The sequence below is a fragment of the Rhinopithecus roxellana genome, chromosome 2, assembly GCF_007565055.1.
Source record: "Rhinopithecus roxellana isolate Shanxi Qingling chromosome 2, ASM756505v1, whole genome shotgun sequence".
Lineage (NCBI taxonomy): Eukaryota > Metazoa > Chordata > Mammalia > Primates > Cercopithecidae > Rhinopithecus > Rhinopithecus roxellana.
Window position 1 is genome coordinate 130,837,563 of NC_044550.1, and position 24,718 is coordinate 130,862,280.

The 24,718-nt window shown below is 51.2% G+C and overlaps 1 protein-coding gene across 4 annotated transcripts in view; it reads left to right on the top strand.

Moving 5' to 3' along the window:
- The window catches only part of RGS12 (regulator of G protein signaling 12), a 148,528-nt gene that overhangs the window by 66,038 nt on the left and 57,772 nt on the right, over positions 1 to 24,718 (top strand). Inside the window, exon 1 of one of the 4 annotated variants that reach the window (XM_030920121.1) lies at positions 8,064 to 8,388. The exons of the other annotated variants lie outside the window; for them this stretch is intronic. Coding sequence (XP_030775981.1) covers positions 8,335 to 8,388 — 54 coding nt within the window. The 5' untranslated portion in view covers positions 8,064 to 8,334. Of the gene's footprint in view, positions 1 to 8,063; positions 8,389 to 24,718 lie in introns of those variants that run through there. 4 annotated transcript variants of the gene reach the window in all.

Here is a 24,718-nt window from a genome sequence, read left to right on the forward strand (position 1 = left end):
TCTAGTTCTTTTTTTTTTTTTTTTTTCTTTTTTTTTTTTGAGGCAGTGTCTTACTCTTTTTCCCAGGCTGGAGTGCAGTGGCACAATCTCAGCTCACTGCAACCTCCAACTCCTGGGTTCAGGTGATCCTCCCACCTCAGTCCCCTGAGTAGCTGGGACCACAGGTATGTACCATCACACCCAGCTAGTTTTTATGTTTCGTTTTGTTTTGTTTGAGATGGAGTTTTGCTCTTGTTACCCAGGCTGGAGTGCAATGGTGCAGTCTCAGCTCACTGCAACCTCTGCCTCCTGGATTCAAGCGATTCTCCTGCCTCAGCCTCTAGAGTAGCTGGGATTACAGGCGTGTGCCACTATGCTTGGCCAATTTTTGTATTTTTAGTAGAGATAGGGTTTCGTCATGTTGACCAGGCTGGTCTCAAACTCCTGACCTCAGATGATCCGCCCACCTTGGCCTCCCAAAGTGCTGGGATTACAGTCAAGAGCCACCGCACCTAGTCTACTTTTTAAATTTTTTGTAGAGCTGGGGTTTCACCGTGTCGCCCATGCTGTCTTTAACTCCTAGGCTCAAGCAATCTGCCCGCCTTGGCCTCCCAAAGTGCTGGGATTACAGGCTTGAGCCCCTGCGCCTGGCGAGATTTTCTGTTTCTTTATGATTTGGTCTTGGTAGGTTTTGTGTTTCTAAGAATTTTTCCATTTCATCTAGTTTATCCAATGTATTGGTGTAGAGTTGTTCATAGTACTCCTCTATAATTCTTGTTATGTCTGTAGAATTGGTAGTAATGTCCCTTTTTTCATTTCTGATTTTAGTAATTTGAGTCTTCTCTTTTGTTCCTTAGTTCATTTAGCAAAAGATTTGTCCATTTTTTTGATCTTTTCAAAGAACCAACTAGGTTTCATTGTTTTTTTTTCTTGTTTTTCTCTTCTCTATTTCATTGATCTCTGCTCTAATCTTCATTATTTCCTTTCTTCTTCTAGCTTTGGGTTTAGTTTTTTTTTTTCCCCCTAGTTTCTTAAGTTGTAAAATTAAATTGTTGATTTGAGATCTTTTTTATTTTTTATGTAAGCATTTAAGGCTATAAATTTCCCCCTTAGTACTATTCTTGCTCTGTTCTATAAGCTTTGGTATGTTGTGTTTTCATTTTAATTTGTCTCAGATATTTTCTAATTTTCCTTATGAAGGGCAAAAGAAAGTTATAGATATATCTTTGTGAGGTAAAAGGTTTTAAAACAGGCACAAAAGGCACTCACTGTAAAGGCAAAGACTGGTGATTTTGATTAAATGAATATTAGGAACCTGCATTCATCAAAACATACCATTCCTAGAAGGAAGGGCAGGAGGACAGTGCGGCTAACCCACAAAGGCCCGCGGACCCTGAGAACGCAGCACGCCCGTGAAAATGACAATGGCTCAAATGCACAGTGGGCGAGGGGTTCGAGTAGACATTTTATTATGGGTGCTAGCCAAAGTCACCTATGAGAAAGTTTCCAGGCAAATTCCTAGAGTTCCATCGTGTGTACCGAGAGCATGTGCAAGAATTCAAAATAGCAGGATTCATAAGATGCCTACACGGAAGCAGCCTGACTGCCCACCAGCAGTGGAAAGGACAGATAGCCTGTGATTTATTCCTGCAGTGGAATGCTCGACGGCTGTAGAAGCTAATGGACTATGGCTGTCTTAATAACATGGATAAATATCACAGAAAGATGGCAGACGCAAGAGAATGCACCTGTGGGCCGGGCGCGGTGGCTCAAGCCTGTAATCCCAGCACTTTGGGAGGCCGAGACGGGCGGATCACGAGGTCAGGAGATCGAGACCATCCTGGCTAACACGATGAAACCCCGTCTCTACTAAAAAGACAAAAAAAAAAAAACTAGCCGGGCGAGGTGGCGGCGCCTGTAGTCCCAGCTACTCGGGAGGCTGAGGCAGGAGAATGGCGTGAACCCGGGAGGCGGAGCTTGCAGTGAGCTGAGATCTGGCCACTGCACTCCAGTCTGGGTGACAGAGCAAGACTCCGTCTCAAAAAAAAAAAAAAAAAAAAAAAAAAAAGAGAGAATGCACCTGTGTCATTCCAGTTATAGAAATCTGAACACAGACAAGACTGTTGAAAACCCTGGTTTTATGTTATGTGCTTCAGTGGTAGAACCATAAAGAAGAGCTAGAACATTGTTATGCTTTTCATTGTGAACTGGGTGGGGGCTATGTGGGCTTCACTTTATGATAAACCACCGAGCCATGCTTTTCTGTTTTGTACTCTTCTGAATTTGTGTTATAGTTGATAACAAAAATGGCAGCTTGATTATGTGCATTTTTTTCCAGCCCTTTTGGAAGGCTAGGGCATCAGCCCAGAGCAGGCAGGGTTAGTGTCTGGGATGAGGGTTTGCAAGTGGGCCTGAAAGCAAGATGGGGCCCGGGACCTGGGTGCATGAGCGGAAATGGCGAGGGGCAGGCTGGTCTCTGAGCCGGGTGGGATGGAAACTGAGGGCATGAACTGGCTCCAGGTAGCAGAAGCAAGGGAGGCAGAATCCAGGTGGTCACTGGATGGAGCCTCCTGTACCCAGGGTGGGAGCTGCACCTTTCCAGGGGAGCAGAAGGGGTGTCCCAGGCGACAGGAGGATGAGGTGATGGTGGTTTGCAGGTTCCCTGGGAGCTGTAGGAGCCAGGAGCCTGGGCTGGAGCCTGGGAGAGACCTGGACTCAGGGACTGGGCAGAGAGGGGGTGTTCAGGGCCAGGGATGGCAGACCGCGGTCCCTGGCCAGACCCGCTACCTGTTCTCATAAATAGAGTCTCCCTGGGCCGCAGGTGCCGTCTGCTGTTTTCATGCTACAGCGGCAGAGTGGGGTCGAGTGCGTGGTGTCACCTGCACAGCAGGCAGTGCCTATTCTTGGCCCTTTAGAGGGAGTCTGGAGGGAGGAAGGAGACAGGTGAGAAGAGGGAGGAAGGACAGGGCTTAAGGGAGGGAGGAGGGAGGATGGGGCTGGAGGGAGGAGGGAGACAGAGGAGGGAGGGAGGACAGAGCTTGAGGGAGGGAGGAGGAAGGAAGGATGGGGCTGGAGAGAGGAGGGAGACAGGTGAGAGGAGGGAGGGAGGATGGGGCTGGAGGGAGGAGGGAGACAGGTGGGAGGAGGGATGGAGGTGAGAGGAGGGGAGGGAGGACAGGGCTTGAGAGAGGAAGGAGGGAGGGAGGTGACAGGAGCTTTCGCATCTGTCGCCAGTGAGTTGCCTTGATCCCGTCTTGAGGCCTGTCCTGTGATCTTGCCCATCCAGAGCTGTAATTCCCAGCAAGAACCGACGGAGCCCCAAATCCGGCCTAAGCCTTCTTGGCTATTGGGTTGATAACGTTGGCTTCTTCCTGGCCTCTCACTCACCTCTGGGACAACGTGTCGCACGTCATATTATGTGGGAATGAGATCCTCACAGGCCTCTCAGAATAAGCTCCTTTTACCCTGTCTCTTAGGTTTGTGACTTTGCTATTTTCAGAATTTAACTTAGAAATTTTTGCTTATCTTGGTCTTTCACACACCAGTCTGCTTTTAAAACCCATTATAAGGGAAAATTTCTGAACTGTCCTTAAGATCCTGTGAACTCCGGGCATGTAATAGGATTCTTCATTGCTTCAGGGCCTTCTCATTGAGTGAATGTTTGTTGAACACCTACTATGTGCCCGACATTATTTTGGCTCTGGGGAGGCAGTGGGGAACATGCTCAGTGTTGACCCCTCCCTGCCTTGCTGAGCTGGTACTGGATGGGCTGCATGGGCCACCGTTGCATGGGGCGTGCTCGAGGTGGAAATGGCTGTGAGCAGCTGCAGGCCAGGTGGGGGTGGGACCTCCCCTGGGGGGTGCCTACCTGGGCAGCACCATGACGCATCCAAGAAGGGCGATGGGGAAGGAAGGGAGGCAGGCAGGACCGCCAGGCTGTGTGGTGGTTAGGCGCGGGCTGGGGCAGGTGCTGGGGCAGACTGTGAAGGGTCAGACTGGCGTATAGCAGCCAGCTGTCTAGTTGGTTACACAGGGTCGGGGTGGAGGGCAGGAGGATGGGAGAGCCCAGCTCGGGGAGATTTGAGGGCCCTGCCCGTAGAGGAGCCATACCCGGGCCTTTGGCTTGGCCCCCAGAGGCCTCTAGGGTTAAGAGCAGGGAGAGAATCCGGGCCTGTGATCACATCTGTGAGCTCTGCAGGTGTCTCCCAGGGACAGGCAGCAGAGGTGCTCCTCCAGTTCCTGCCTCCCACGCCCTCCTAGCTGAGAGTGAGGTGGTCCCGCCCCACGCAGGAGGCAGCAGGGCTTGCTGCCAGGGCCACCAGGGCCGTCCCGTTGCTTGGGTGTTCTGCACTCATCTCCTTTCTGCTGTCCAGAAACCTTCAGGAGAGAGTGCTTTTGTTCCCTCCAGGTCGAGCTGTGTCCCAGGAATGACTGGAAGGCTCAGGAGGCCCTGGTTAGGCTGGGGCATCACGGGATGTGTCCTTCAGCAGAGACTGGTGTGGGGTGGGGGCGGGAACTGGTGAGGGGCCTGGGGAAGCAGGTGAGCCTGCTAGGAGGCCCAGAGTTTAGGAGGAGCTCTTTGGCAGGTCCTGGAGACCCTGGGTCACCCACAGGCCCCTTTGCCTTCACTGGAACTTTCCAGCTAGCCAGGCATCTCCTGGCCCCAGGACATAGCCCACGTGGGTCCTCACCTCTGCCCAGCTCAGCTTCTCCCCACCCAGAATGCCCTCTGCCTCGCCACCCCCATCATCCCTACTGCCCTGGCTGGAACCAGAGCTCCTATCCGCGAACTCCTCCAACCTAGCCCTGCCCGCCTGCCCACCCTGGGTTTCCAGCTCAGGACAGACCCCTGGGGATGTGAGGGGCTCCCTCTGGGTACTCAGGAAGCACGTCCTGTTGTCCATCTGGGTAATGAGGTGCAGGCCTGAGTCCCCGCTGCACCACAGCTGCCTCCAGGCTCACATGCCCACTTGCCGAGCTCACCACACGGGGGCTTCACCTTCCCTGGGATCCGCGGCGGGCCTGCGTTGGAGGGCTGAGAACGAGAACGGCTCGCCCTTTCCCAGCTAGCACTCTGCCCACTTTCTCTTCACGCCGGCGCCTGTGCAGCACACGATCGGGTGCTCCCACCTTGCAGTGCTTTCTTCCTGTGCCCAGGCTGGCTGTGCATGTTTGTGAAGGGCTGTGCTGGGCTTCCCGGGCCCAGGGTCTGAACCCGACTCCCACCAGGCACTGAGTAAACACGTCCATCCAAACAAGGGAGGTGGAGCACAAAGCAGGGGAGCTGGGCTGGGGCCCGGAATCTTCTGGGGGCGTGGCTGTCAGCAGCTCTTGGACCTCTGACCATGTGGTGGGGGCTCATCCCTGTCTCCCCAGGGCACTTGCTGCTGGGGCCCTCAGGCAGTCACAGGGGGTCTCCCAGGCGTGTTCTGGCCCTGCCCCATCCCTTTCCTCACCCATTTGCAGAGAGGAGGCACTGGCTAGGCAGGGGAGGTCAGCAGCTGCAGAAAAGGACAGGCTCCCACAAAAGAGAAGATGGGGTAGCCTAGAGAGAGACAGGAGAATCCAGAGGACCCGTTGTTAGTGACTGGACAGCAGCACGCGGAACCCTAGCAGCCTGGGCTGCTTTGTGGGCTCTGTAGAATAAACCACGTAGACAACGTGAAATCGTGTTTCTTCCTTTCTGTCCTCGATGGAACACACTGGGATGAAGATGTTTCTGTCTGAAAGAATTGAGGTGAAATCAGTTTAGCACTTAGGTGATAACCTCTCAACAGAAGGCCCCACGCACGCCCAGGCTGCATCCAGTTCTCGGGCGCTGGTGGCTGCCCCCAGGGTCTGGGGGCCCTTGGGGGGCCAGGATGCTGTTGTCCTCTGCTCCCGCCTGGAGACCACTGTCTCCTCCAAAGCTCTGTAGTGCAGGCCCCTCAGAAGCCAATGAGGGTAATGAGCAGGTCAGCGTCAGGGGTTCACCCGGCCACCCCAGAACCCCTTGCTGTTGTTCCGGAAACTTCAGATTGCTTTCTCTGAAAGTGTGCCTGGGTGGGTATACATGGGTGGGTGCTCTGTGTGTGTGTGTATGTGCCTGTGTGTGGGGTGCCTATGGCTGTGTGTGGGGTGTGTGGAGTGCCTGTGTGTGTGGTGGGATACATGTGTGTGGGGTGAGTGTCTGTGTGTGGGGTGTGTGTGTGGGGCATGCGTGTGTTGGGGGGTGCCTGTGTGTGTGCGGGGGCTGCATGTGTGTGTGGGGGTGTGTGTGTGGGTGTGTGTGTGGGGGTGCGTGTGTGTGGGGGTGGTGGGGGGGTACGTGTGTGTGTGGGGTGCGTGTGTGTGGGGGGGTGCATGTGTGTGGGGTGTGTGTGGGGGGTATGTGTGTGGGTGTGTGTGTGGGTATGTGGGGTGGGTGTGGGGGTGCGTGTGTGGGGGTACGTGTGTGGGGTGCATGTGTGTGTGTGGGGTGCATGTGTGTGTGGGGTGTGTGTGGGGTGCATGTGTGGAGGGTGTGTGTGTGTGGGTTGTACATATATGTGGGGTGTGTGTATGTGTGTGGGGTGCATGTGTGTGGGGGGGTGCCTGTGTGTGTGTGGGGGGGGCTGGGTGTGGGTGTGTGGGGTGGGTGTGGGGGTGCGTGTGTGGGGGTACGTGTGTGTGGGGTGCATGTGTGTGTGTGGGGTGCATGTGTGTGTGGGGTGTGTGTGTGGGGTGCATGTGTGGAGGGTGTGTGTGTGTGGGTTGTACATATATGTGGGGTGTGTGTATGTGTGTGGGGTGCATGTGTGTGGGGGGGTGCCTGTGTGTGTGTGTGGGGGGCTGGGTGTGTGTGGGGTGCCTGTGTGTGTGTGGGGGGCGCTGGGTGCATGGTGCTGATGGGAGGGCAGGGGCGAGGATGCTGGTTTTGTCTGAGAGATGTGGCTTAGCCCAGGAATGGTGATGTGGTCTGGGGGCCTGGTCTATACGTGCTTCACCTTCTGTCACACTGCCTGCCATGCCTATTGTACCTAATGTAGACCCTCTGGCCCAGAGCCGGGGGAAGTGGGTGGGGCCATGGTAGGTAGAGGCGAGGCCCTGCCGTGGAACAAGGCTTATGAGTCCACTCCAGACCTACGGGGCTGACTGCGAGTCCCAGTAGCTTGGGTGGGAGCCCCTTCCTGGGCTGGTGACAGAAGCGGAGGTGGCGCCCCTTCCAGCGAGGAGCAGCTGTGCAGAGGGAGGTATGGCTGCCTTGGGGTGATTCCTCCACTTGCTGGGGGTGTGGCTGGGCGCCTGCCTGCCTGCTCCTGCAGACTCCCCCACACTTTTGTTACGTGCACAGCTCCTGAGAAAAGCCTTCTAAGGAAGCGTGAGCTGCCGTGCATTCTGCAAGCAGCCATTGTGCATTTGTGAAATGCAGCGTGTACCCAGTGCGGTGAGTTCTACTCACTGAACACTCTCGTGTTGGGAATGCTCATGTTCTTCCACAGAAAGGCAGAAGCAGAGCTGGCACAGCGCCTTCCCAGCTGGCAGCCTGACCCCAGACCCCAGAGCCATGGACCTAGCCTGGTGGCCCTGTGGGCACTGAGTTTGCAGTTTCTGGGCAAGAAGCTTCCCCAGCTCTAATGGTGAAGCGTCCCCTAATCTAATGGTTCAGGGTTAGGATTCCTAGAGCCTAGACCGAGACCCTAGATGGCCCATTCTGCATGATTTTGACAGCAGGGAAGCACTTTGGGGTGAGCGGTTTACCCTTAAATCTCTAGAAAATTAACAGATGATTTTGCAGTGATCTCTAGGCTTTATAAATAGTTTTCTTTTTCTTTCCTCCTTCCTTTTTAGAGCCAGGATCCATCATGGTTCCCTCGCTTTCTGGTTGTTTCATATATTTGGAGGGTGGGCAGAGCAGATCACGGAATACAGATAGCACTGAGAGGGCTTTAGGCATATGCCAGATCCCGCTGGCTGCCACCCAGTAAGCTGGTGCATGTGGAGGCTTAGAATAGAATCATTGGCAACTGTAATTAAGGTTGTGAACTGCACCACGATGCTAAAAAAAACAAATTCTCTGCAGCTGTTTTACTGACTGAGAAATTATCCCTGTCGGCCGAAGTTTTATTCTTCTGATTTGGTAGAGGAAATAGTTTAAAAATGATCTCACAGCGTGATTTATGTAAATGACGTTTCTTTCTTTGGATGAGACAATTGAGATCGAGTCTGAAACCCTGGCAAGCCACAGCTTCCTGCAGTGTCCTGTTGCCATGGGTTACGAAGGGAGCCAGAGGGAACTTCATCGGAAATGCCTCTAAACTTTTCTGACACGCACAAGCTGCGGTGTTGAATGGTGTGTCTTAGACCCGGGTGCCTAGTGTGGCTTGGTGCCTTACAATGAATTTGGGAAAAGAGTTGTCAAACGAAACGCACGTTTCCAATGACCAGCAGGTAAGATATTCCGGCTTTTTCTTTTCATTTAATCAGTGGTAAGAAAGCGTGGCACCCTGGTTATCCTGTTTTAGCGAGTGGCAGCCGTGGGACTTGCAAATGCTTGTAAGGATAAGCTTTGGAAATGCTTTTCATGTGTCTGCACCACAGCTCAAAGCGAGTGCTGCAGAGGCTCCGCCGAGGCCCTGGGACGGCAGCGTGTCCCGGGCCCCACACACCCGGCCACCAGCCTCAACCCTTCGGGAGCCCGAGCTGCCAGGTTTTAAGTTAGAACTTACGGAAGGCATCGGATGTTTTTCTTTCCTTTACCATAGTAATTCTCATAGATTTGGAAGATGTGAGTGAATTGATTTTGTTGAAATATTAATTTTAGGCTAGATAAATATATCAAAATCTTAGGCTCTTTAAATGATGGTAGCTTACATTTCTAAATGTAATGAGTTGATTTGGTTAATGTGCATATAGGTAGCTACTATAGATCATATTGGTGATTACTATATGAGCTTATGAAGTTGAAGTTACTCTAAAATGGCTTTTTAAAAGATTTGAGATGAAATAAAAATAATTTCTATTTTCCTCTTATGGCTGTGTTGATGTAAAGATAAAAATAAATTTAAATTATGTACAGAAGTCTTAGTAATTACTGGGCACTGATTTTGAATTCATTCTTTTCTGGGAATTGTATAATCTTAATGTTTTTCTAATATCTAATTAAAGTCTTCTGTAGAGAACCGAAGGAGAAACTACTCGTTTAGAGATGAGGGGCATGGAGGTTGGGAACAGGAAAATGAGCTGTGTCCTTCCTTTTAAGTGGGAAATAGACGTGGGTCTGCTGGGCAGGGCCAGCATGAGTCTGATGAAATCAACCAGCTTTCTGTGCATTTGGAAGGCCGCTTGGAAGGTGAAGCTGCGCGAGGCTGGAGGAGCAGCTTTGGTCTTCTTTGGGGTGTGCCTGCTGTGGGCCGCCTCTGGCTGTCTTGGTGCAGGAGGAATGTGTTCCTGTAACCTCTATTTCATATCCTGCATCGGAAAGTGAATTTTGGAGCTGTCATGGGTTTAATGGGCCAGTTAATCAGTTAGCCATTTGTACGTATGTGTAGGCAGCACTTTCATCTCAGTGTATATCCAGGCAAGTTGTAGAAAATTTTGTTTTTTATTCCGAGTAAAGTCATTAAAAACCTGCCTTTGTAAGTGCCCGTTTACATGATTTTGACTTCCTTTTGAAGCTCTTGCAAATGCTTATACTGGCAAATAAGTTGTTCACATGAGCGTATTGGAATCTGGCTGATGTGGTCGCCAGGCATCAGAAGTGAGCGACTCCCCCTCTCTCAGTCGGAGGCACAGCGGGTGGGTGGTCGTCTCTGCTGTAGCTCTGCGTGTCTGGGCTCTGGCCAGCAGATGAGGGGCTGGAAAGCCTCTGGGGTCGGCAGAATTGCTTCTCCCTCTGAGCGTCAGGTAGTTGTTCTAAAAAATGGGAGGGTCAGGGAATGCTGGGGTGCTGCCGTCTGTGTCTGCAGCAGCACTCTTTCGGAGGCCCGTGTGTCTCCAGGTCCCCTCATCCTGAGGGGAGGACGTCCCCGCCTTTCTAGGAGCTATTGCCCGACTCCATTCAAAGAGCACGCGGGGGAGCTGCCGGGATTTCCACTTGGAGAGAATGGAGGCTCTGGCTGGCCAGATCGATCGATGCCTAGCTCCCTGGCTTCAGCAGGCCAGGAAGATACCCGTGCCCGTCACCTAATCGGGGCATCTCATCCTGTTTCATAAACCACGTGGCATCAGGTGTTGCAGGCTCTGACACTAGTTAGATGCTGAGAGGAGGCACCGAGACCCCAGCCCCAAAGAAATAGGAATTGCCCGGAGGAAGAGAGCCCTTGCTGTCTGCCTGCACACCCCTCCCAGGGTGCCCTGCTGTGGGGTGGCTGCTCCGGGCTGGGCGGCTCCTGCAGCCCTGGGCAGCCCAGCGTGAGCCTCCCTGGCAGGCAGCAGCCGTTCAGTCAGCCTGTGGCTGTCACAGGGTCCTGGGTGGGACTTTCCGGGGCAGTTCCACCTCTCCTCTGAGTCGTGGGAACAAGTCCCCACTGCAAGTGAGTGCCCAGGTGCACGGCTGGACGAGCGTGACAGTTGTCGCCGAGCCGCCTGAGCGTTGGCTTCCCCGACGTTCCTCCTGTGTGTGAGCTAGGGGTTTGACTCCGGTCCTCAGCTGTCAGAGGCCGCCTTGGGCGCATCCACACTGGGTCCCCCAGGTGTGCCCTGTGTGACCGGCATGGAGGTGGCGGCAGCCGTCAGGGTGTGGTTTTGTGATGTCTCAGGGTTTCCTTTCCTTCCTTCACGGAAAGAAGTTCTGCAGTGTCGGCAACTTGGCAGAAACTTTGTTTCTCAAGGCAAAGACCTTTAGAGATTTGGGAGCACATGAGGTGCGGTGTAGATTTGTCTTCATTTCTCTCAGCACGGGCTTGTCTTCAGGCTGCCGGAGTGTGACAGAAAGAACTTTCCAGAGACCGCGGGGCTTCTTTCCCCTTCAGGCATTGATGTTCTGTTTAATATTTTAAAAATCTTAAAAAGGGTTGCACTGTTTAAAAACATGGAATGTTCTCTTGTAGGCAGTGTGGAGACCATGGTCACTGAGGAAGGGCAGGAGGGAGGAGGCATGGGAGCTGGTGCAGTCTGCGGCCCGGTGCGGCTGTGGTCATGCAGAGGATATGGTGAGACCTGACAGTGAGGCTTGAGGCAGACAGATGCTCACGCAGGGGAAGAGGGCAGGGCCTGTGTCGGAGCCTGGGGAAGTGAAAAGATAATGAGGAAGACGGAGTATGGTCAAGAGGAGGCGGTGGCCGCTGGCGACATGTGGCAGTGACTCTGGCTGCAGCCTTTGGGCCCCCATGCCATTTGACTGGAACCTTCACCCTTCCCTCACGAGTCTGCCATGGGCGGGCAGGCCGGGCCAGGTTCCAGGGTCCTCCAACAGAGAGTCCCAGCCCCCGTGGGACCAGGTTGTGTTAGGGGCTGAGGCTGGTGGCAGGGGGGCATGGCTGATGGCCGCTGCAGGACACAAGAGGGATTCGGGGGCATGCCTGGGCTGACGTGCCTGGGGCTGACATGTCTGCGGACACCTCTGCTGGGTGATTTGTGAGCCTCTGTAGGGTGGGCTTGGTGGGCCATCAAGGAAGGTTTTTGCATTTCACCGTGTCTCTTTTCTATTTTGGATTAACCTAGTCTCTCTCACCAGTGTCACTGACCATGTCTCCCAAATGGCCCACATGTGCCCACGCTCCTTCGGGACCCTGAAGTGCAGTGCTGACTGGCACTGGGATTGCAGGGCGCACCCTGTGTGCTGTGGCCGTGTGCCTGGCCTCTGCCTGCCTGTGTCCTACCGTATCGGTCAGCTTACCTTTTGCCCCAGACCTCTGTTGCCCTGAGCCTGGTGCAGGAGGGCCTGGAGTCTGTGCTGGCAAGCATCCATGCATCCCATTTCACATGCTGGTTGCAGATTCTTCCCTCATTTTATGATGCTCTGAGTCTTGTCATCTATATGAGGAAAGCTCCAAGTATATTTGAGAAAAACTATTTTAATAAATTTCTATTTTCACCTCTTTCCCCTTCTTTTCATTAAAAAATTGGACACCTTATGCTGTAAGCTGTCCGTCCATGTTATGTACTCAGAGGTGTATCCTTCTCAGGCAGAAACCCCCACCCCTTTCTCCTGGGTTCTGAGGAGAAAGGCGGCGAGCTCGTGTGGCGAGGCCCTTGAGCACTCAGCACCTTCTTCTATCGTGTCCCATGCAGCTCTGTGAACGCAGGCGTCCCGGTCTCTGTTGGGTGGATGTGGAGGCTGGTTGAGGTTCCTTGCAGCGCTTTTGCCATCCTGCACATGATGCAGAGACCCGGCCTCTCCAGACAGCGGGAGCTGCTGTGCTTCGAGTGCTGGACCAGCTTTCCTTGGGCTTCTGCAGCAGCGCCCTCCGGGTTCCCCTCTTCCCCTCTGACTCCACTGACTTCTCACCACTGTCAGGTCTTGAAGGGGAGGCCTGGGCTGGGCGGGGACTGGTCTCCTTCCTCCACCACCTTCCATGACAGGCTCGATTCATCCCTCACATGCTGCCCTCCCAACCTGCCCCTGCAGTGGGCACCTCCACCCTGGGCCCCAGCCTCAGTGACAGGTCCACATCTTCTCACCGTGTCTCCTCAGACATCCAGGAGGCCCCTCAGACTTAAGTCCCAAACGTGACTTGGATTCTCCCCTCGCCTCCAGTGTACCCCTCCCTCAGTCTCCTGCCTCTCAGGAAGGGCTGGCCCTGTCCCTTCTGCTTGAGCCCACACCCTCTAATACTCCACGTGAGCAAGCTCCTGGGCTCGGCCTTCAAAATCCCTGAGTTTACACTTTCTCACCCCCATTGCTGCAGCATGCCCTTGTCCCCATCTCTTGCCTGGAGCACCGTGGAGCCATGCACCTGTCAGAATGAGCAGTGCCATCCTAGCCGCCCCTGCTCTATGCCCCATGGCTTTCTGCCTTGGACTGGGCTCTGTGGGGCAGGGCTGCCAGTTCGGTTTGCATGCTTGTTTTGTCCATCCAGCATCTCAGGATGGCTCGCCGCGTCGTGGGAGCTCAGCAGATGCTTTGCCACGTGAGTGGGAGAGTTCTCAGCTTGCGTTTGCCATGCACCGCCTGTCCCTGTGGGCAGGGCAGTTCATAACCCTGTAACCAACCCTTGGGTATGCCAGGCACCGCCAAGGGGGCTGCCAGGAGGGGTCGGAGCTCAAGGGCCAGCCTGAGGGAGACAGGAGGCTCAGAGACCAGGGCTTAGCTGCACAGGAGGTCATTTTGAGACAGTTGCTGAGTCCTAGTTCATATGAAGAAACGTTTCCCTGGGTGTGGGCTCCAGCCTCATCTTCAGCCCTCATCTTCAACCCTTATCTCCAGCCTCATCTCCAGCTTCATCTCCGGCCCTCATCTCCAGCCTCATCTCCAGCTTCATCTCCAGCCTCATCTCCAGCCCTCATCTCCAGCCTCATCTCCAGCTTCATCTCCAGCCTCATCTCCAGCCCTCATCTCCAGCCTCATCTCCAGCCCTCATCTCCAGCCCTCATCTCCAGCCTTCATCTCCAGCCTCATCTCCAGCTTCATCTCCAGCCTCATCTCCACCCCTCATCTCCAGCCCTCATCTCCAGCCCTCATCTCCAGCCTCATCTCCAGCCTCATCTCCAGCCCTCATCTCCAGCCCTCATCTCCAGCCCTCATCTCCAGCCCTCATCTCCGGCCCTCATCTCCAGCCTCATCTCTAGCCTCATCTCCACCCCTCATCTCCAGCCCTCATCTTCAGCCTCATCTTCAGCCTAATCTCCAGCCTCATCTCCAACCCTCATCTCCAGCCTCATCTCCACCCCTCATCTCGTCTGATCTCCAGTCCTCATCTCCAGCCCTCCTCTCCACCCCTCATCTCCAGCCTCATCTCTACCCCTTATCTCTAGCCTCATCTCCAGCCTCATCTCCAACCCTCATCTCCAGCCTCATCTCCAGCCCTCCTCTCTACCCCTCATCTCCACCCCTCGCCTCCATCCCTCGTCTCCAGCCTTGTCTCCAGCCCTCATCTCCAGTCTGATCTCCAGTCCTCATCTCCACCCCTCCTCTCCACCCCTCATCTCCAGCCTCATCTCCAGCCCTTATCTCCAGCCTCATCTCCAACCTCATCTCCAACCTCATCTTCAGCCTCATCTCCACCCCTCATCTCCAGCCCTCGTCTCCATCCCTCATCTCCAGCCCTTATCTCCAGCCTCATCTCCAACCTCATCTTCAGCCTCATCTCCATCCCTCATCTCCAGTCTGATCTCCAGCCTCATCTCCAGCCCTCATCTCCAGCCTCATCTCCAACATGGGATGAGCTCCTGGTGGTCAGCTGTGTTAGTGCCAGTCCCTGCCCAGAGCCTCTCAGCACAGCTGACTTTTACACTCATCTTTCCTTGTGGGGAGTTGGCACTGCCACATGGGGAACCTAAATCACGAATGTCGGCCTGGATGCCTGGCAGCCTGTCACCTGTCTGCGTGTTGGAGGGCCCTTGGCTTCTGAGACTGGGTGAGCTGAGGAGGGCAAAGGCCTGTGTGGTGTTTGTTCCAACAGAGGGTTATGGTGTGACAAGGAGGAGCATCCCAAAGTCAGATGGCCCCTACTGCTGCCCCAGGAGGGCACTACTTTGGGGTCAGAAGTTGTCAGGATGTATTATCTTAGGCTCCACCAAGGATATGAAATGAATATTAGCTGCTGCTGCTTTGAAAGATGCTGTCATTGTGGTTTTTGCCCCGGTTCAGTTCCTTCTGATTTTATATATTCAAGGTTGAAAAGCTCCTTGGAACACACACACACACACACACACACACACACACACACACACACACACTTTAAAGGGAGAAGTGCAGGTCTGTGTCTCAGCACCAGGTGTACTGCCCTCCCTGCAGGCTGTGGCAGCCGCGCTGCCAGGCGAGGTTGCACGTGGGAGCTGGGCTGCAGTGAGGAGGGCACCATGCTGAGGAGTGGAGAGGCAGATGGAGCAGGAGGGGACTGGGTCCCTCTCTCCAGGGGTCATCGGAGTCCTTGTGCTGCCACCCTCAGGGGAGACACATGTCCCCCAGGATCCTGCACACAGGCATGCACTTGCACTGTGTCCACACACAGACTTGCAGCTCAGAAGTGGGGTCCACGGACAGCACGGGCCTGGAGACATGTCGCCTGCTTCCCTTCCATGTTGTTCTGTTTTATCCCATTTCATTTTTTAACATGCTGCTCACAGACTCTGAATTGATTTGCCGGCTCCTTGGAGGGTCATGGCTGGGTCTGAAGACCTCTGTGCTAGTGGAGCAGAGAGTGGCCCAGCATGTGGGAGTGCAGTGAGCCACCAAGCCAGGGCATCCTCTCCTGAATAGTCTCTCTGTGCTACACTCAGCCTCAGAGAACCTCCCAGACGCACCTTTCCAAGGCCTCAGCCTCTGGTGTGGATGCTATGCTCTTCTGCATTTAGTCCAGCAAGATATTGTCTTGAAATGTAAAGGATGAAATTTTAAAAGGTAAAGCATATATTAGGTGCAAATTGGATTGTTAAATTCTCTTTTTTTTTTGAGACCGGGTTTCACTCTCCCACCCAGGCTGGAGTGCAGTGGTGTGATCATGGCTCACTGCAGCTTTGACTTTCTTCCAGCTGGAAAGGACTGGGTCCCTCTGTGCAGGAGCCATCAGAGTCCCAGCCACTTAGGGGGCTCAAGCGATACTCCTGCCTCAGCCCCCCAGGTAGCTGGGGCTATAGGCACACACCACCACACCCAGCTAATTTTTGTATTTTTTGTAGAGGCAGTGTCTTGCCATGTTGCCCAGGCTGGTCTCGAACTCCTGAGCTCAAGTGATCCTCCTTTCTCGGCCTCCTAAAGTGCTGGGATTATAGGCATGAGTCACCATGCCCAGCTGATTATTAAATTCTTAATTCATTTATTTATATTTCTTCTCTTTGTACTGAAAACATTTAATGCATTTGAGCAACTTGCAGGCCTTTGTTGCCTTATTTTAGGAACATCATGTGGTGATTGAATAGTTTTTATGTTCAAGGTAGAAAATTTTATCAGTGGCTCAAAATGAAAAATTTATACTACAGTATATTACTGTAACTCAATAAAATTTGGAAATTATATGTTCTAATAATTCCTTTTGTCTAGTGTTACTGACAGAATAAACCTTAATAAAGGTTAGATTCCTCATGTGACACTATTCACATAAATATTTTAAAACTTTCAAAACATTAATTTCAAAATAAAATATCCATGATATCCATGGATGTGTGTGGCCCAGACAGACTTCCTGCAGAGGAGCAATTGAGTCCTTGTCAGCTGAGCTGACATATTCAAGAGACTTGCGGAGGAGCAGAGATTGTGCGGACTTAAGTTACATTTTAAAATACTTTGTCAGTTTCCTTAAAACAAATGTATTTACTTTAGTGTAAATTCCAATTCTGGAGGCGTGTTATAGAAATTTTTATAGCTGTTTAATTATGGTATATGTTTAAATTGTAAGCACCAAAAAATGCTGACTTACTGGGATCTTTTTCCATGGGTGACTTTGTTTTTGTGACTATACTTTTTTTGTAAGTATAATGTGTATATATGGAAATTTGGGAAGAATCCAAGAAGTGTAGGCCAATGGAAACAAGTTATTAATACAAATAGTACTGTGTATGAGAGTACACATTAAGAATGTTGTACTTTAATTCATAAACATGTTTACAGTGGTCCACATGTGCCAGGAGATGTGGGAATGGCTGCCCCTGAAGTCATGTAGAGAAATGGGGTCCTCATCACACACCATACACAAACATCAGCTCACAAATGGATTAAAGGCACTTAAGACCTGAAGCCAAAAAAAAACTCCTAGGAGAAAACACAGGGGAAAGCTCCATGACATCAGTCCTGGCAATGATTTTTTTTTTGGACATGACACTAAAAGAATAAGCAACAAACTAAAAGTAAACAATTGGGATTACATTGAAGTAAAAAGTTTCTGCACAACAAAGGAAACAACCCACAAAATGAAAAAGGAACCTGTGAATGGGAGAAAATATTTGCAAAATGCATATCCAGTAAGGGGTTAATATCCAAATACGTAAGGAACTCATACAACTCAGTGGCAAAAACCAAATAACCCAATTAAAAAATGGCAAAGGGCCATAGTAGACATTTTTCCAAATAAACTCTACAGATGGCCAGTAGGTATATGCAGAGGTCTCAGCATCACCCATCATCAGAGAAATGCAGTCACAACAGTGAGCTGTCACTGCATGCCTGTAGAATGGCTGTTATCAGAAAGGCAAAAGATAACAAGTGTGGGTAAGGATAGGAGAAGAGGGAACCCTTACACTATTGGTGGGAATGTAAATTGTACAGCCATTGTGGAAAACAGCGTGGAGGTTCCTTGAAAAATTAAATATGGAACTACCATATGATCCACTACTGGGTATATCTCCAGAGGAAATAAAATCAGTCTCTCATAGTTGTGCTCCCATGTTCATGGAAGCATTAATCACAATAGCTAAGATATGAAAACCTAAGGGATAAAGGAATGTGCAATATATGTGTGTGTGTGTGTGTGTGTGTGTGTGTGTGTGTGTGTGTGTGTAGAGAGAGAACAAGAATAGCATATTCTGCCTTAAAGGAACTCCTGCAACAACATGAATGAAGCCAAACGTGTGGCTTCACTTATATGTGGACTCTAAAAACATTGAATTTGGCTGGGAGTGGTGGCTCATGCCTGTAATCCCAATGCTTTAGGAGGCCGAGGCAGGTGGATCACGAGGTCAGGAGATCGAGACCATCCTGGCTAACACGGTGAAACCCCGTCTCTACTAAAAAATACAAAAAACTAGCCGGGCGAGGCGGCAGGCACCTGTAGTCCCAGCTACTTGGGAGGCTGAGGCAGGAGAATGATGTGAACCCGGGAGGTGGAGCTTGCAGTGAGCCGAGATCGCGCCACCACACTCCAGCCTGGGCGACAGAGTGAGACTCCATCTCAAAAAAAAAAAAAAAAAAAAAAAAAAAAAACCTTGAATTCATGGATACAGAGAGTAGATTGGTGCTTACCAATGCCTGGGGGTTGTGGTGGAGAGATGTTGGACACAGGGTACAAACTTCCATTTATAAGATGAATAAGTTCTAGAGATCTAATGTACAGCTTGGTGGTTGTAGTTAATAATGTTGCATTTATTGTATGCTTGAAATTTGCCACGAGAGTAAATCTTAATTTGCTGAGAGAATAGATTCTCACCACACACAAAAATGGTAACTAAGTGAGGTGATAGAGGTACATGTTAATTTGCTTGATTGTGATAATCGTATTACAGCGTATACATATATTAAAATACCACATTGCATACCTTAAATAAAAATTTAATATTACCTGTTAGTCTGTTCTCATGCTGCTATGAAGAAATACTTGAGACTGGGTAATTTTTAAAGGAAAGGGTTTAATTGACTCACAGTTTCACATGGCTGGGGAGGCCTCAGGGAACTTATAATCATGATGAAAGGGAAGCAAACATGTCCTTCTTCATATGGCAGTAGGAGAGAGAAGTGCCAAGCAAAAATGGGAAAGCCCCATATAAAACCATCAGCTCTCATGAGAACTCACTCACTATCACCAGGGGGTAACTGCCCCCATGATTCAATTACCTCCCGCTGAGTCCCTCCCATGACACATGGGGATTATGGGAACTCCGATTCAAGATGAGGTTTGGGTGGTGACATAGCCAAACCACATTGTTCCACCCCTGACCCCTCCAAAATCTCATATCCTCACATTTTGAAACACAATCATGCCCTTCCAACAGTCCCCCAACGTCTTAACTCATTCTAGCATTAACTCAAAAGTCCAAGTTCAAAGTCTCATCTGAGACAAGGCAAGTCCCTTCTGCCTATGAACCTGTAAAATCAAAAGCAAGTTAGTTACTTCCAAGATACAATGGGAGTACAGGCATTGGGTATATACCCCCACTCCAAGTGGGAGAAACTGGCCATAACAAAGTGGCTATAGGCCCTATGCAAGTCCAGAATCCAATAGGGCAGTCATTAAACCGAAATGATCTCCTTTGACTCTGTGTCCCACATCCAGGGCATGCTGATGCAAGAGGTGGGCTCCCACGGCCTTGGGCAGCTCTGCCTCTGTGGCTTTGCAGGATACACCTCCCCTCCCAGCTGCTTTCATGGGCTGGCATTGAGTGTCTGCAGCTTTTCCAGGTGCATGGTGCACGCTTTTGGTGGATCTACTATTCTGAGGTGTGGAGGAGGGTGGCCCTCTTCTCACAGCTCCACTAGGAAGTGTCCCAGTGGGGACTCTGTGTGGGGACTCTGACCCCACATTTCCCTTTCACACTGCCCTAGCAGAGGTTCTGCATGAGGGCCCCACCCCTGCAGCAAACTTCTGCATGGACATCCAGGCATTTCCATGCATCCTCTGAAATCTAGGCAGAGGTTCCCAAACCTCAATTCTTGACTTCTTTGCCCAGTACCACATGTAAGCTGCCAAGGCTTGAGGCTTTCACCCTCTGAAGCAATGGCCTGAGCTGTACATTAGCCTCTTTTATCCATGGCTGGAGCTGAAGCAGCTGGGATTCAGGGCACCATGTCCTGAGGCTGTTTAGAGCAGAGAGGACCTGGGTCCAACCCAGGAAACCATTTTTCCCTCCTAGGCCTCCAGGCCTGTGATGGGAGGTGCTGCCCCAAGGGTCTCTCATGTGCACTGGAGACATTTTCATCATTGTTTTGGTGATTAACATTTGGCTCCTTATTACTTAGGCAAATTTATGCAGCAGGCTTGAATTTCTCCCCAGAATTTTTTTTTCTTTTCTATCACATCATGAGGCTGCACATTTTTCAAACTTCTATGCTCTGCTTCCTCTTGAATGCTTTGCTACTTAGATATTTCTTCTGCCAGATACCCTGAATCATCTCTCTCAAGTTCAAAGTTCCACAGATCTCTAGGGCAGGGACAAAGTGCCATCAGTCTCTTTGCTAAAGCATAGCAAGAGTGACCATTACTCCAGTTCCCAACAAGTTCCTCATCTCTATCTGATACCACCTCAGCCTGGACTTCATTGTCCATATCACTGTCAGCATTTTGGTCAAAGCCATTCAACAGATCTCTAGGAAGTTCAAATTTTCACACATATTTCTGTCTTCTGAACCTTCCAAGTCTCTAGGAAGTTCCAAACTTTCCCACATTTTCCTATCTTCTTCTGAGCCCTCCAAACAGTTCCAACCTCTGCCTGTTACCCCGTTCCAAAGTCACTTGCACATTATCAGGCATCTTTATGGCAGCACCCTACTTCTGGTACAAATTTACTGTATTAGTCTGTTCTCATGCTCCTATGAAGAAACACCTGAGACTGGGTAATTCATAAAGGAAATGGGTTTAATTGACTCACAGCTCTGCATGGCTGGGGAGGCCTCAGGGAACTTACAATCATGGCAGAAGGGAAAGCAAACACGTCCTTCTTCACATGGTGGCAGGAGAGAGAAGTGCTGAGCAAAAGAGGGAATAACCCCTTATAAAACCATCCAATCTTGTGAGAACTCACTCTCACAAGAACAGCGTGAGGGTAACTGTTCCCATGATTCAGTTACCTCCCACCGGGTCCCTCCCACAACACGGGATTATGGGAACTACAAGATGAGATTTGGTTGGGGACACAGCCAAACCATATCACCTGGACATCAAACTGCTGTCCTCCTCCAAGTTTTCATACTTTCAGAGAAATTGATGACTTTCCCGACAAGATTACTTAATTTGCAAAGAGATCATTTATAATTACCATGAATCTTACTGCTTTTGTTTAATGAATATACCTGGGAGTGAGACAGCTGTACACTGTGTAAACTGATGTCCAGCCACCTGTATGTGAAGGCCAGAGGCTTCCCTGCCAGCACCTGGCGCCTTCACCCGTTGTACACCACAAAGTTTTATTTGCCAAAAAATAGTCATAACCTCACCATTCAAGGGCGACTGACTGCTGTTAGCTTTGGATATTGTTCCTGTGTGGCTAGTTATGTCTTTTCAGTATTTGAGAGTGTGTTTTCACAGATCTTACATTTTAAAGAAAATTTTACACATTTGTGATTATACTATGAAATCATTTTGCATTATTTTTTCCACTTGCATTGATGACATAAATTCTGAAAGTTCTTGTCAGATATATAATGTCCTTCTTTGAAATGAAGAAAGGAACTGCAAGGTGCCCTCTCCTTCCCTGCCCTTCCTCATGCTGAGACAAGCCCTCAGTCACTCTGCCTCCTCCTCAGCTCCGCTGCTGAGCACAGGCAAGCCCAGCTGTGGCCCAGAAGCGACACTGATGATTAGTAAATTAATTCTTTGCTGAGTGCCAACTGGATGCTGTGCTGAGCCACTGTGGTGGGTGTCTCAGCTCCTGTGACTACTTTGGGAGATGAACATCATGGGATTTGCTGAAAAGTCTTGCTGACTTGCATTAGTCCTGCTCACAGCACCACTTGTAGGTGATGGTCTTCGGGAGTTCTCTACAGTCATTTCTGAACCTCAGATCCTGAGGAGACTGCCTCAGTTCTCTGCTGCTCTCTCTCACTCCTCCTCATGTTCTCTGCCTATCCCTCTGTGCTGTGGTCAGTGTGGTTGTTTTCAGTTCCATCTTCCAGTTCCCAAATTCTCTCTTCAACTGCCTGCTCTCTGTTTAGCCTTCCTATTGAATCTTTAACTTCACCTATTGTGTTTTCACTGTCAGACATTCCTTCCATCTGGTTCTTTTTCCGATCTGCACTGTGCTCTTGTTCTACTGCAGCCTTTGTTTCTCTACAGCTTCACAGATAGTTATTCAACACTCTGCATTGGATTGTTCCAGTGTCTGAGGCTCTGCTCATTGTTGTCTCTGCTGACACCCACTCGTGTTGGGCCTGTCCTTGGGTTTTTCGTAGTGAACTCATATTCAAGTGGGCTCACTATTTGGAACTCCTGAGGGCCCCTGTTGGGCTGTTTTCTTTCTGGAAGGATTTGCATTAATGTATCTGGCTTCCAGGAGTGTTGCACCCAGGACAACACTGCTCCCCAAGGGCCATGGCCGAGCTGGATGGAGGGTGTCAGGTTGAGGGGACAGCCATGTTGTGGCCGAGGCTCATCATGGGGTACCCGGCCAGCCCTAGTGGCATTGGCATTTTCTAACTGCTTCCCCCTCTATTCCTTCCTTGTCTCATTTCAGGGATTTCCCTATTTCCCTTTACTCCTTTTGAAGTAGCAGTATATTAAAAAGCATGTTTGAGTGGGGCATGGAGGCTCACACCTGTAATCCTACCACTTGGGGAGGCCAAAGTAGGAGGATTGCTTGAGGCCAGGAATTCAAGACCAGCCTGGGCAACATAGTGAGGCCCCCGTCTCTACAAAAAATACACAAATTAGCTGAGCATGTTGGTGAACTCCTGGAGCCCAGCTACTTAGGAGGCTGACATGGGAGGATTGCTCAAACCCAGGAGGACTGAGGCTGCAGTGAGCCATGATTGTGCCACTGTACTCCATCCTGGGTGACAGAGCAAGACAGGCGGATCACGAGGTCAGGAGATTGAGACCATCCTGGCTAACATGGTGAAACCTCGTCTCTACTAAAAAAAATACAAAAAAACTAGCTGGGTGTGGTGGCGGGCACCTGTAGTCCCAGCTACTTGGGAGGCTGAGGCAGGAGAATGGCGTAAACCCGGGAGGCGGAGCTTGCAGTGAGCTGAGATCCGGCCACTGCACTCGAGCCTGGGCGACAGAGCGAGACTCCATCTCAAAAAAAAAAAAAAAAGTATGTTTATCTCTCTACTGTCTTTAAAATAAAATTTTCCATACATTTAAAACTGTTTGAAAAGGTAAAGTTTACTTTTAAAACAGCTATACGCTTTACCTTCATCCGTGGCACTGTCTTGGAGCCTCCCAGAGACTCTGGTCTAGCCCTACGGGCGCCCAGCCTGTGCCCATCACAGGAGCAGCGACAGCCCGTGCCCACCTTCCTTGGCCTCTCGGTGGGCATCACACGCTCCCTGGCCACCTTCTCCTTCAGTCTGTTTGGGCTCTGGGACACCCCTCTCTCCTGGTTCTCGAGTTTCAGCTAATTTGGGGGATGTGAATGCTGTGTGTAGAGAGATTTTCCAGAGCACTTTGTTCAGCCTGCCAGATTCTGAGAATTGAATTTTACTCATGAGCGTGACATGAAGTGAAATACCTCCTTCATATTTTTTTATGAAGTTTACATTTTATGATTTATCTTTCAGATATTATTGAGAGCATTTTTGATTTTGTGTATGGCCTTGTGGATTTTCTTCTCATAATCTCAAAGGTATAGTTTGCCTGTGATATTATTTATTCATTTTGAGACGAAGTCTCACTCTGACCCAGGCTGGAGTGCAGTGGCACGATCTCGGCTCACTGTAGCCTCCACCTCCCAGATTCAAGCGATTCTCCTTTCTCAGCCTCTCGAGTAGCTGGGATTATAGCCATCCACCACCACACCTGGCTAATTTTTGTATTTTAGTAGAGACGGGGTTTCATCATGTTGGCCAGGCTGGTGTCAAACTCCTGACCTCAGGTGATCCACTCACCTCAGCCTCCCAAAGTGCTAGAATTACAGGCGTGAGCCACTGTGCCCAGCCTGCTGTGATATTATTTAGATTGCAGCATGATCGTGGATGATTTATTGTGGGCATGGAAGGAAGGACAGCTTTCCAAAGTGTGTATGTCAGCACCTGTGATGTGGCTGCCCCACAGCCTCTGATAAAAACCAGTCCCTGTGGCTGAGGGCCGAGGGCCGCACGTTGGCTTGAGAGGTGTGTGCTCTTTCCTCTTCCTGGCCGACGAGAGGACAGTGAAGAGGTAGATGCAGACTGCCATTGTGTTTTCACTACTGGGAAGTGGGTCAGGGTGGCAGGACCCTCCGAAGCTGGCCCCAGGTGGTCTCACACAGTGCCTGTCGGGGTCTTACTTTGGGTGCCAGAGGACAGACTCTGAAGGGGAGAAAGATGCACATAGCTGGTGTAGGTTGCCGGGCCAGGGATGGCAGTGGGCCCCGGATGCCCAGGCTGCGTGGGGGCGTGGTTGCCCTTGCTGGCTGGCCGGGAGGCAGGGCTGGGGCCCTGCGCTAAGCATGGGGTTGTCAGACAGGAAGTGCAGAATTCCAGTGGGTACGCTGCTCATGTTAAAACTCTCACAGCGCGTGTGGAGGGCCACGGTAGGGGCAGCAGCTGGAAGCCCTGGCTCCGTTTCCCTGGTTCCCTCCCCCTTGGGAGGTTCCTCTGGGCCTCACTTGTTTGGATTTTGGCATGGGGGGTCTTGAAGCCCCAGTGTCCTCCACTTCCTGGGGGTGGCCAGGAGGTACCAGGTTGCCCATCACGGCGGCACCTTCTTGTTCGCTCCCCTGGCCCTGGCAGCCCTTACCTTGGCAGAGAGGAGGACAGAAGTGGGTCCTTGCCAGGCTGTCCGGGAGGTCCTCATGTGAGGGGGTTCCTGCCTAGATAGCAGCAGAGTGCCCGCCCAGGGATCGGATCAAACACGGGTTTGTTCAGCCTCTAGAGCTCCATTCTGCTCGGCCCCTCTCGCTTCCTGGCATCTGTGTCCCCTGGTGAGCCTGCCCCTTCTGATTCCTTTCCCTCCTGGGCTGAGTCCCGGGCTTGTCCCGCACCTGCCTGACGGCTCTGTGCCCTGGGCCCTTCCTGCCAGTGCAGCGCCAGGTTGTCCTGATCAGGGCTCCCATCGGGGCCGCTGTGGCTTCCTGTTCTTTGTGGCTTCCTCCTGGCTCAGCTGACTGCCTCAAG